The following is a 13,798-nucleotide window of genomic DNA, read 5'->3' on the forward strand; positions in this document are numbered from 1 at the left end:
GTACTGTTAGCTCCAGAATTTTATTGGCTACAAAAACCGTCAATCATTTTCACCGTCAGAGGTGACTGGTCCGTTCAGGGCCAGGCGAAACCGGAAGTGGTCACTTGTCCGAAAACTGACGCTCATTGGTTGTTTGGTCTTGTAACCCAAGATTGGAAGCATGTAATAGGTTGAGTAGGGTGTCAAATCAAATTACGGCAATTTTAGCTTTCTAACAATGTTGGTTGATCGGCTTTAACACAGCCTGAAGCCGGCAGACGAGGGCAAATGTGACGCGATGACGTGCGCAACGTGCAGTAATACCTTCTGTCAATTTTCTATCCGTTCATTGACTGATCAATGTACTGTAGCTGCAGCCTTAGATCTTCCCCTTATTCTGAAATACATGCTCACACTGTCTCTTATATACACAAACGTACTGTTGCTGGTCTGGACTTGCTGCGTGGGCCCAGCATCAGACCGCAAAACATATACTTTAATTCAAATAAAATTGTTGCCGTTGACCGATGTGAGGAATATTTTAGCACAGCAAACATTAGGCTATATTCAGCGTGCGCCAGCCAACATTAGGCTGCTTGTCCCAGTAGTATGCGGGATTAGCTGCGGACAGACCAACACGCGTGACCAAAATCATAATGCTCGGCCCCCTGGCTTTTTCATTTAGACATAAAAAGAATAATAAATAATAAATACAGTGCAAGTCACATAAGTAGCCTATGTCATGGCTGAATCTCAGGTGAAAATAAACTAAAAGAAAAGGATTATCCTTTAAATTGTCCCTTTTTGATGAGTGCCTTTGTGAATGTCTTTATTTTTCAGCCTTTGAAAAACGACAAATACCGAATCTTCAAATCGCGATACGATTCAATCGACAGCTACCTGTCCTGCTGTGGTGAGAAGTACAACGACATCGACCTGACCATCGACGAGGAGATCAACAAACAGCTGCTGGCAGCAGGTACGGTACATTCTGTTCTGGAAACAACCGGAATAATGGTTTTCTTTGTACCTTTCATTTAATCTGATAAAGACTTGCAGACCATGAACGCCCCCGACAAGGCACTCGTACAGTAACATCGCAGTACAGCCGACGCACAATCAGTTCAGTTCAGAGTTTTTATTTGCCACATGGAATCGTACAATCAGAGTTTCTTCATTACACAATCATAAATATTATTCCATGGACAAAAGGAGCAGGAAGAAGAATAAATCTTATAGTTACCTGCCCCTTATTCCTAAATTAAACAAGTATTTACTTAATGGTCGGCGTACAACCTAATTTACACAAATAATAATTTATACCATTATACAAGAAACACACAATCCACAGTTAAACAAGAAACAATTTAATAATAATAATAATAATAATAATAATAATAATAATAATAATAATAATAATAATAATAATAATAATAATAATAAAGAATAAAAAAAAGATAGATACAAAAAATATATATCTCACTATTCAGATCACATTTGATTTTCATACTGACAAAATATATATTTTTCTTTTTTTAAATTTGAATTTATAAACACTATTACATCCCTTAAGCTCGCTATGGAGAGAATTCCACAACGTTAAACCAATAACTGAAGGACACATCTGTTTAAGTGTGGTACGTGCAAACTGATGTTTAAAATTGTATTTTCTCCTACTAAACTCACTTTCTAAATGAAAAAGATTTTGTAGTTTTTCTGGCAGTGTATTATTTCTTGCCCTAAACATAATTAACATTGTTTGAAACTTAACCATGTCTTCCAGTTTAATTATTCTAGATTTAATAAATAATGTATTTGTGTTCTCGATAACTCACTTTATGTGTGATTCTTACAGCCCTCTTCTGTAGTATATATAATGGTTTTATATTGGTCCCATAAGTATTCCCCCATACGGCAACACAATAACTGATATAAGGTGAGATGAGTGAAGGGGGGGCGGCCCGATACGAGCTACTGGAGCACCGCAGGGGTCAAGTGCCTCGCTCAGCCGTCGCTTCACTTCATCCAGATTATCCCCTGGCGAGATTCAAACCAGCATACACACCCTGCTGCCCCAGTTTATGTGAAAATAAAGACGGAAGAACGAGCTCAATTAATTGGATTAAAGGTTGAGGAATGTGGCGTGGGCGTGTTGTAAGAAATGACAGAACTATAATGCTACTGAAGATGTAGAAAGCAGAAATATCCGCGCAGCGTTGCTTTTTCAAATCCGGGGAGCCGACACCGCTATGTTCACCCAACACTCGACTAAATTAGATGTATGTTGTTTTGTTTCTTCCTTTAACTCATTCTGCGCCAGTCACGAGAAAAGTCGGGTTAACTCGCCCCACCCGTTCAGCGGCAATCACGAGAAAACTCTGGTTTTAATCGTTATTTCTTTTATTAGCTATATCCATTCATTTTTCATCCATCCAGCCTGATGTTATCATTGGGAATGGGTCTGAGCTCGCAAAAGGGCAAATACCGCCGCCTACGCCTTCCAGCCGGTATTGTACTCAATTAGAAATGGTGTAGTTTCTTTTCTGGGCCGATCTGAGCCGCGCGGGCGGGTTTAAATACTCCGGCAGGACTAGCGTTCACAACGAGCGCCCGCTACGAGGGCCATTTCATGTATGCACGAGGAGACATAATAATGATAATCTAGCGTTGATTTCAGGAAGATTCGATAATCGGGCGAAAAATGACAACGTGAATGATAAGTGTATTCCACTAAAACGCTATTATCGCGTCTTTCCTGGGATTACTAAGAATCACCCAACTATACTCGTATTCAAAACGGTATAAAATGGAAATGTACGGATGAAAAAACAACCTTTTGTGTTTGTGCATGTTGACTGAAGCAACTCACTGACAATCGACGGTGTATTAGACCCATAGCTATAATATAAGATATATTTTAAGCACTCGCAAATTTCGTGGTCTCCCCATTGTTAAAGCGATGACGTTCTAGCGCCCCCCTGGCGCTGAATGAGTTAATATTGGTCGTATACAGTGCCGTGGAGAGGTATTGGCACCCTAGGTAAATATGAACAACAACAAAAAGCGTGAAAGAATTCAATTCTTGTTAGGTGCCTAATTATAGATGAAATTCTTATGAACAAATATAGATGTTAGAATATAGATGTACAGTATATTCTGATCAATATTTACTTTTTAAAGTTCATCTAAAGTTGGGGAACTCTTTATGGTGTCATTCATGATATTATTTTGCCTTCTAACAAAGCAGAGACCAGTGCCTAAGTGATACATTTGAAAGGGACTTAATGGGATGTCAGGTGTACAGTAGACTCCATCAGAACATTCAAACACACTATTGGATATGTAGTTGATTTCTGAGTCTTATTCAAGTAGGTCATGCTGATAAACAAAACACATTTTTACAGCCTTTTTTGCATATTTACCTAGTGTGTGTGTGTGGGGGGGGGGGGGGGGGGGGGGTCAATGGCTATGTTCACATTACAGGCATAATACTCAATTACGTTTGTCTTTTTTTTACCATGACCGTTTACATTCATGTTCGTATGTGACTTATATCTGACATCAGAGTGAGCAGCCCTGTCCTGAAAGGCTGCACGTGCCCTGCACACTTTTACCACAAGTAGTGTAACACGTGTGTGGTCCCTCAAGTGTAAGCTGTTGAGGATAAGGGCGAGAAGCCTCCCATCGTTGTTGTCAAAGTCCTCCATTTAATAAATAAATAATAATGAGAGAGAGAGAGAGAGAGAGAGAGAGAGAGAGAGAGAGGAGAGAGAGAGAGAGAGAGAGAGAGAGAGAGAGAGAGAGAGAGAGAGAGGAGAGAGAGAGAGAGAGAGAGAGAGAGAGAGAGAGAGAGAGAGAGAGAGAGAGAGAGAGAGAGAGAGAGAGAGAGAGAGAGAGAGAGAGAGAGAGAGAGAGAGAGAGAGAGAGAGAGAGAGAGAGAGAGAGAGAGAGAGAGAGAGAGAGAGAGAGAGAGAGAGAGAGAGAGAGAGAGAGAGAGAGAGAGAGAGAGAGAGAGAGAGAGAGAGAGAGAGAGAGAGAAGAGAGAGAGAGAGAGAGAGAGAGAGACATGCGACAATGAGTAATGACTGCAGTGATCTGCGCAGTGAAGTGTAATGTAAAAAAAGAAAAAAAAAACATGAATTCAGTTCACACTGCAATTGCATGGCCAGGAATCCGATATGTAGCAGATCTTGGACCACATATGAAAGTATGTGTTCACACTGCTCGGGAAAAAAATCTGATTTGGGCCCTTTGCCCTGTAGTCTGAATGGCTACATGCCACCTTAATTCACCATTAATCAATATCGGTAGAAAGAAAGTCCATATCCATCGATCGATAGGGAGTTTGATGACGTTTGAATTATGTGCAAATATTTACCTTCATTGTAAACTTCAATTATAAACCCTTATAGTATGTTTGGAGTTAATTCCTCTTTTAATGCAGTCAGTCCGGTAATTGGATTGAGGGTGAATGGAACTCAGCCTGACTCTTAGTCTTGTCCAATATACACAGGTGAAGTAACCAGCTTTTGTTGTCCAACACATAGCCCACCTCTTCTTTAACCAGCTTTATACCATGGTCTGGGTGAATACTCTTTTCCGATTGGCCGGCAGGTGTGTGTTAAAACCCTTAATGCACATGCACATGCACGTTTGGCTCAAGTTTAATCACCGTTCTAAAATTCATCCATTACCCAACCTGGAAACGTAGCGACCTTAAAGAGCACAGCCGTCAAAGCTTTACTCTTTTATCAACTACAGCGAAGCAACAGCCGACTTTTATCGACTTGATAAACTATACGACCGGGAAGGAAAACCACACCAATGTGCAAGTGCAAAACTTTCACCATGTTGTTTTTATTTATTGTTGGCAAATGACCATGGTATAAGAGGAATAATCAACTTGTAGGTGTGTGCGTAAAAGGGTTTTAAGACACACTGTTGTGCATCGGCTGGTTTCTTGGCCTCCACGTCGTGCCTTAAGACTGTTTCACACACACCTGCTCGTTGATGATCCCTTACTTGTGTTGCTAGGCATCGACAAGCTGCTGGCTCAACACATAGCCCACCTCTTCATCCGGGACCCTCTCTCTCTCTTTGAGGAGAAGATTCACCTGGATGATGAGAACGAGTCGGACCACTTCGAGGTAAACCTTTCCAGCCTTCTTGTTTAACGTCTTGTGAAGAGGGCATGAAACTAAAGATAACTGACCGACGCCGGGGTTAGTCATTTTGTAGAATAGAAAGAGGACATATTAATAGAACACAGGTTGGCTGCCTGCCGAAGCGACCAGTGGAATTTGACGATACCCTGCCAGCTAAAACCAAAATGTGCCGGCTTTTAATGTCAGATTCTGTTTTGAGAAACGATTATGCCACTGACACGCCGATTTTCTACCACGCAAAATGTTCAATGGGATGTCCTGTCGCCTTTCTCAGAACCTTCAGTCGACCAACTGGCAGACGATGAGGTTCAAGCCGCCGCCTCCCAACTCTGACATCGGCTGGAGGGTGGAGTTCCGCCCCATGGAGGTAAACTTGCGACTGCACTATAGACCCGTTTGCCGTATAGGTCGGACTCGGTGTGCAAGCGCATCACCGGGGCAGAAAGGAACGTAATCCTGGTCAGAACAACGGGGCAGACTACAATATATTTGCATTTGTTAGCCATGGTACTAGCGATCTAAACAATCAATCCATGCCAAAGCTAGATGTAAAAGGTGAAAGACTCACACTTGCTGATTTGGCAAAACGGCATCCAGCCGTTTTCGTTTGAAACAACTTTTAGTCGGGGGAGTTGCCATGGTTTCTCCATAGAGCCCCGTCGTATTCTTTTAGCGCAGCAGCTCGCGCAGGTGTGGGGCAACTTAGTCACGTGACGCAGTTGGTATTGCTGATTGGCTCGAACACTATATGTTTGTATACAGCGAACAGGTCTATATATACTGGGATGAGATTTATTCCTGCCTTTTTTTTTTTTTTTTGCCATTGATTTCTATTTCATGGTTCCTGCACAGGTCTGTAAAGTATGGAAGAGTATGCAAAATTATTTTGAGCATTTCCAATTCTGTAAAAGTATGAAAAAACATGAACGATTGTGGCTGCAAGCAGCCTATACAAGGGTGTGACCCAAATCACTTACATTTATGTTATGACATAAATAATAAAATAAAATATAAAATAGTCATAAAATAATTGCCAAAGAAATGGACTCTATAATGTCTATAACTCTGACAATGTTAATGTGTGTCTTATTGTCTGATTTATTTTTATTTTTGTTATTATGTTTTATTATTGCCTATTGTAATCTCGGCATCATTGAAAATGAAGGCCCACCCTCAATGTCTTCCTGATAATTAAATAAAGGTTGAATGAATAGGAAGGTTGATAGGAAGCATAGGAATTAGGAAGGGTGATAGGAAGCATGTTAGAAACAGGTTCCAAGCATGAGGCTGGGCTTATTTCAATGGACAATGATGGGAATTAATGAATGCATAAATGTTTTAATGGTATATAGGTGCAGGTATAGGTATAGCAATGACAATAGGTTCACTATGGCATTTCCATACTGTAAACCGGTGCCAGAGAGCTGATTCCCTCTTGAGACTCTGAGCAGCAAACCTGTGTAGTATCGTCATCTTGTGTTCAAAAGGTGTAACTTCATACCGATTCTACTGTGTTTCAATGGACAATGATGGAAATTAATTCAAATAAAATGGCTTGCTGTCAACCTAATGTGTAATGTTTCATCCAACTCTAGTACTCTACCTTTAGTTGTCAAGATAGTCTGCTTCCTGGTGGAGATAATAATAATAAAGAAATACATGAATTATATACATAGCTGGGGCAAATAATGGAAATTCACTACCACACACCGCCTTGCTCTGAGACCTTGAGAGCGCCTGCATACTAGTGATGTTAAGATTCACAGATTCGCATCGGTGCACCGGCATAAACTTTCAAGATGCGAGTGCACCGGTGGAATAAGTGGCGCATCGGCTAGAATTCAGGTTGAACTCGCGATGCATCTGTTGTCAGCGTCTTTGCATCGGTCAAAACCGATTCATTCATATAATTTCCTCTCATCCACTTCTGGCAGCAGTGCACTGCACACAGCAGATAATATCTTTGCTTCGCTACTACAGAAGGCGAGAGCCGCGTCACAGTTATCAACAAACGGTGGAAGTCGAGGAGGAGACATGAATTGAATTGATCAACTGGCTAACGTTAGCCAGTTAGCCATTCAGCTAACGCTAAACTATCTAACTAACTAACGTGACTCTGCAACACCAGTTCCACTAGTGAGGAAATGGGGGGGGGGGGGGGGTATATTGACGACGCTTGACAACAGGTTCAAAGATAACTTCACATTTATTGGCAATTCGTTTCTTTATATCGCTTCCTCCAGGTCGCTTCCTCTCTCGCTCTCTCTCTACGTTCAATGATTTAAAGTGGCCAAACGTTACAATATAAATACTAACTGGATAGTTGATGATAAACATTTAATTTTATTATCTGAAATATTATAAAATCATTAAGTCTGCTATAAGCCATTATCCCTTTGTGTGTGATTATTATTGTCTCACAGTAGTGTGTATATATACATTGTGTGTGTGTGTTTTTAGCTAAAGTGGATATAAAACACAGTACTGTGCAAAAGTCTTAGGCGCCCAAGAGTTTTTATATAAATTGTCTTACAGTAGATTATTTTATTTTTAATAATAATATAAGCTGCATATAAGGAATACAACCAAATCCTCTGTCATACCATAAAATTGTATCATTATTTTGCATCGTGTTGAATCGCATCGTATCGCCCCGAATCGCATTACGTTGAATCAAATCGTAGCGAATCGTATCGTATCTCAACGGGGTGAATCGTAGCGCATCGCATCGCCCGGTGCTTCAAATGTATCGTTAATGTATCGTATCGTTGGCACCGTATCGAGATGTGCATCGCATCGGCCTCAGTGATGGAGATGCACATCCCTACTTACTGCATACACCACCAAATATTATATTAGCCTGGTGGGAAAACAAATGTGTATATAACAATAAGCAACAAATCTGCTTAGTCTAAAAAGTCTTTGAGTTGTTTCCATTTTTGATAATATTATTGTGATGGTAAAAACCTTTTGACTATGCAGGGTGTATATCTTGAAATGCATCGCTGCATATACTTGCATGGGGTCTGCAAATAGGAAAAAAACTGGTTGCATTTATTGGTGACCGGTGCGTGGAATAGGATCCCATTACATATCATACGGACGGAAAACAAGGACAGTTTAAAAAAGAAACTCAAAGGAGCCATAATCCGGAAGGAAATTAATATTTCATGTCATGCATGAGTGTAGCTGCAGCCATGTTATCCAAAACTTCTTCTGATTACTTTGTGTGTTTTTCTTTTTCCTTTTAAAGGTATGGTGAAATTTATGTTTTAGTAACATTGATGAGCATTCTAAAAGCAATTCTTAAAAAGATTCAATTTTAAAAACAATCTTAAATTGTATTTAACACTGTATTTTGTATTTTGTTTTGTTTTGTTTTTTTGTTTTCTATTTCTTTGCTTGCATGTAATTTTAGCCATCTTAATTGTTAGTTTCATTGTGTATTGTATGTTGAGTACTGACTTTTAATAATTCTGTTTTGCAATAATTGTTTTTGTATGTTTTTTTTGTGTGGACCCCAGGAAGACTAGCTGGTTGCCATGGCACCAGCTAATGGGGATCCGTAATAAAATCTAAATCTAAATCATTCCTCTCTCGTTCCAGGTGCAACTGACTGATTTTGAGAACTCTGCGTACGTGGTCTTCATCGTGCTGCTCACCAGAGTGATCCTGTCCTACAAGCTCGACTTCCTCATCCCCTTGTCAAAGGTACAGTCACTTATTTATAGGGATGTCCGATATTATCGGCCTACCGATATTGCCGGCCGATATTGGCATTAAAATGTGATATCGGAAAATATCTGTATCGTTTATTTTAATTTTTTTATTATTATTATATATTTTCTTACACATTTCTATAACCTTTATTTACCCAGGCAAGCAAGTAAGAACAAATTCTGATTTTATTTATTGTCAAAAGTATGCATAATGTTGTGTTAATTACACGACAAGAGATTTGTAATGTTAATTACCTGAAATTATTCCGTTTTTGGGGGGAACCCTGCATATATCGGTATCGGTTGATATCGGTATCGGAAATTAAGAGTTGGACAATATCGGTATCGGTAAAAAAGCCAATATCGAGCATCCCTACTTATTTAGTTTCCTTGCGGTTACATTTTTATTTGATTCTAATATGTATTTTTATTCATTGATTATTTGAATCATAATTGTAATGGAGTACACAAAGATATAACACAATATGGTATCGTTATCTCTGTCTCTTGTCCTCCTCTGTCCCTTCCTGTGAATATTAATGTTGGGCCACAGCGCTAAAGGTCTTTGAGTTCAAATACCAGTCAGTCTATGTTGTTGTTGTAGCAACAATGTAGGTTGTAGTAGCTCATGTAATTCACAAGGGGAAAGGTTTTGGGAGAGAAGCATCTTAAGTTATACCACATGTGAAAATGAAACTGATACCAGCTCACTTGTCTTATTCTCTTAATCTCTTTTACCCTCTCCTGTTGCTTATTCTTTTACATAGCTGTAGATACTATATCTGTACATATCCTACTCTTACTAGTTACGTTGCTGGACAGTATAACTACTACCCTACTGTCTTTACACCTGTATCACTGTACATATTATACTACAACCCTGTACATACATCTGATTGGCACTACACTTGACTCAAGTACTAGTCAGTAGTACTAATTTGTATATTTTGTACCCAGTTTAATCACCTGTGCATTCATGCATTGTATATTGCTGTTGCACTTTACTGTTACATTTTCACTCTGGTTGGATGCCAAACCTCTTTTCGTTGTACTGTACTTGTGCTGTGTAACGACAATAGATTTTAATCAAATTTAATCTTAAATTTTTACGAAGTCATGTGCTTTGTTACTGCAGGATGTTAAAGCGGTGACTTTGTACTGTAGGATGTTTATGATGACTTCCTGTCTGCAACACTCTGACCTACAGAACGCTTGTCTCGCCCTACAGGTTGATGAAAACATGAAGGTCGCACAGAAAAGGAATGCCGTTCAGGAGGGAATGTTTTACTTCCGAAAGGACATGTTCAAAGGTGGGGGAAAAATTCAACTTTAATTCATTTATTTCTAGTGTATTTCCAAAGTGTATTTGGAAGATGTTAGTCTTCCCCAGGACTTTCAAACAAGATGGTTCTGAGTCGCAACTAGGGGGAGGTCCGGAGGGGGGGGGGGCGCTGTGCCTCAACTAGGGGGAGGTCTGGAGGGGGGCTGTGCCTCAACTAGGGGGGAGGTCCGGAGGGGGGGGGGGCCCTGTCCGTGAAGCAAAATAAATTGCAATAAAGAAGTCATTTGCTGTAATTTCCTGCAACTTAAAAACATAATTTAAATAAAATAGCAAATACAAGGGTAAATTATTTATTAAATCCAAATAAGTTATTTATTTAAGTACAGTGTATATGTCTTGCACAATTGTTTAACGTTGAAAACACACGCATGCATGCACACACACACACGCACGCACACACACACACAGTGGAACAGAGGACTGGTCTCATGTATTAGACAATGATGCATCTGTTTCTAAGCTGGCCCCAAGCTTTCAAAAACAACACATGATGCTGGTGCTGCGCCCCTATATTTCACATTTCAGGTTTTTAGTAGCTAAGACCCGCCCCCCCCTTAAAGCTTTCCTTCCTGTACATGGAGTGGGTATACTGTCCCATCCTGTGAAATTCTCCATGAGAGTTTCTGGGTTTCTCAGATTAGGAATATATTAGCTCAGTGTTTCCCATATTATGTCAATTCAGCAGTTAGGTTTTGTCTGCCACAGATGGAAATGTCCCGTAACTGCTAAAAGACACACAAGAATTAAAGTAACCGTAATAATTAAAGGACCATATCAGTCTAATTTTTTCTTATCGCCATTACCAGAGTTTTTTTTCTTCTTTTTTTTGTCTGTTCCCCCCTCCTTCTTTTTCCGATTTTTCTCCCATCCCACTGTTAGTCGTTATGCCAATTCCCAACCCCCTTCCTGGTTGTTGCGCACTTTCCCCTACTGTTGGTCCGAGAGGCCGGAGACTGTCACATGCTTTCCTCCGACACATGTGCAGCCAGCCGGCAGCCAGCCTGGCCGCGCAGATTCTCACCGGGAGAGTGTAACGTGTGGAAGGTCACACTACCTCTCACCAGATCCTACCCTCGCTGTGCAGGCGCCCCGACCGAACTGTAGGGGTCGCTGTCCACAATGCCCAGGACCCACCCACGGCTCCCCTCCCCATAACTCAGCCAAACGAGTTAGTATAGCGATCAGCCCGAGCCAAGGCAATGCTGACTCTCCGGAAGTCGGCCATTACCAGAGGTTAAAGGTTAAAGGAACAACAGGTTAAAGGAACAACATTATGGGAAATGCGCTTACTGTCTTCTCTAGAGTCGGATAAGAAGATGGATACCAATTTCGTCTTTGTGTGTTCAGTGGAAAGATATCCAACTGCAAGCTAGCCTAGCTTAGCACAAATGAATGGAAGCGCATACGGATCAGCTAGCCTAGCTTAAAAATCCGTGAGAGGTGTTTTTGGCCAACAGCTAGGCTAGCCGATCCGTATCCGCTTCCATTAATTTGTGCTAAGCTAGCTTGCAGCCAGATAGCTTTCTACTGAACGCACAGAGGGGAAACTGGCATTTATCTTCTTGTCTTACTCTTGTTAAACCAATGTCTGTCTACCTTGTCCACCTCTAGGCTGCAACCCAGGGCTTGACGGCACCTCGGCTGCTCAGAACGGTTTGGAGATGGACAGCGGCGCCAGCGAGGAGTTCACGCTGATGAGCATCGACACCATCATCAACGGAAAGGTGCTTGACACACACTGCCAGACGCACACTGTAAATCAGTGTTGCACACATGGAGCTAAACTTAAAAATAAAGGCCCTGTGCGCACATTGACGGCCTGTTGCCTTGGTCTACAGATAAACAGAGAAATCATATTTTTCCTATATTTAAGTTTAATGCGATTACAGCACCAGGAATGACTGGATGAGAGATTCACTTTAAACATTCACTTTTAACTCTTTAATTGCCAGACCCGAGATATCTCGTGTTAACTCGCCATGCGTTGGCTGCCAGACCCGAGATATCTCGGGTTTTGGTAGTTTTTTCTTTTATTCTATATTTTTATTCATTATTCATCCACTGACCTCGGTGTCGCCATAGGAAAGGATTTTGAGATCGCCAAAGTGCAATACCGGCCGCATCCTGGCAGATGGCAGTGTCGCCCACCCTTTCAAACCTTATATCTAAAGCTGTGTTACACTCAAATGTCTCCGGGCGCTATATTTAGACGGAGCCGAGTAAGTCGCTTCATCCGACCACTTCGAAACACATCTGGCACACTCGATCCATAAGTTGTGCCAAATTATGTCCGGGGCCAGATGGACACCAGTGGAAATCGCGATCAGACAATTGGAATATTCTTTTGGAATACCGCCGACCACAGGTAAAGACTATCTGACATCAATTTCAGCTTGATCCAACAATGTTTTCATATCCATCCAGCTGTTCAACACGACACACATGATTTGGAAATAGTAGCGTGTCCAGGCAAGAAACGCCAGCGCTTATAGTAGAATTCACGTTGCGCCCTATAACTCGCTTCCCAGGAATTATCCCGGATCACTCTGAAATTATACTTATATTCCCCACATTTTTTTCTCTTTTTTGCATCTTGGACGGAAGAAAGTCACTGTCAAAAGACTATAGTATTGTCCCCATAGCTATAATATAGAATATAGATATAGCTCTCCAAACATAGTGACCCACAGTGAAAATATGTAATGGACACCTGTCACGTTAGATACAAGGCCAAGACTAATCCCTGGCGCTGAATGAGTTAAACACTTTTTAAAACATTACACCGTATTTTATCCATTTATTCTTACACATTTGCATTACCTCTTCCACCTCATTTTTGCATTTAGCATTTTGTACATTTTAGTTTTGTATTTTGTATAGTGTTTGGTCTTTTACTCATTTACTGTATGAAGCACAATCTCAGGAGGGTCATACAGAACCAAGTATTTCTCTATATGTGACAGATAAAACAAAACTTGAAACTTGACTATCCACAAACCACCATGGTAAGTCACATTGACTATTTTCGCTGCAAAGCTATTTGTGCCAGTGGAGAGCTAGCTTGTGTGTGTGTCAGGTTGAAGCATCACCTTTAAGATATTGAATTGTATTGTATTCTTTTCTTCACTTCTCGTTCTCTCATTGAAACCAATGGTTACCGCTAGCCACAAACTACTGAGCTAGCTTATGGCAAGCAGTTCCCATTCATTTAAAGAGGAACCCTGTTTTCTCTCTGTGAACTGAAGCCAATGGAGAATATTTCTTCTCTCACAACCTGACGAGTGCCATGTGAAGAAAAAGAAGTCTCAAATTCACAACGTCATTGAGACCTTTTTAAAACCCAAACTTTCTTTTAAACCACTAGGAGGGAGTTTTCCAAGGCCTCATCCCAATCCTTAACTGCTACCTGGAAAACATGGAGGTGGACGTCGACACAAGGTGCACCATTCTGAACTACTTGAAACTCATCAAGAAACGCGCCTCAGGTAAACTATCCACTGCACAAAGAACAGTAGATTCTGCAAACGATTCAGCACCATATTGATGTAACATAAGACTGTTCTGACAGAACAATATTGATGTAACATAAGACT

General features: G+C 40.7%; 1 protein-coding gene across 2 annotated transcripts in view; it reads left to right on the forward strand.

Moving 5' to 3' along the window:
• Window positions 1–13,798, forward strand: part of gclc (glutamate-cysteine ligase, catalytic subunit) — a 56,557-nt gene that overhangs the window by 29,200 nt on the left and 13,559 nt on the right. For both annotated transcript variants that reach the window (XM_084321296.1, XM_084321297.1), the window contains 7 exons: window positions 820–958; window positions 5,014–5,126; window positions 5,419–5,511; window positions 8,751–8,855; window positions 10,092–10,173; window positions 11,817–11,929; window positions 13,570–13,690. In XM_084321296.1, coding sequence (XP_084177422.1) covers window positions 820–958; window positions 5,014–5,126; window positions 5,419–5,511; window positions 8,751–8,855; window positions 10,092–10,173; window positions 11,817–11,929; window positions 13,570–13,690 — 766 coding nt within the window. The remainder of the gene's footprint in view (window positions 1–819; window positions 959–5,013; window positions 5,127–5,418; window positions 5,512–8,750; window positions 8,856–10,091; window positions 10,174–11,816; window positions 11,930–13,569; window positions 13,691–13,798) is intronic.

The sequence above is a fragment of the Notolepis coatsorum genome (assembly GCF_963971535.1).
Source record: "Notolepis coatsorum genome assembly, chromosome: 9".
NCBI lineage: Eukaryota > Metazoa > Chordata > Actinopteri > Aulopiformes > Paralepididae > Notolepis > Notolepis coatsorum.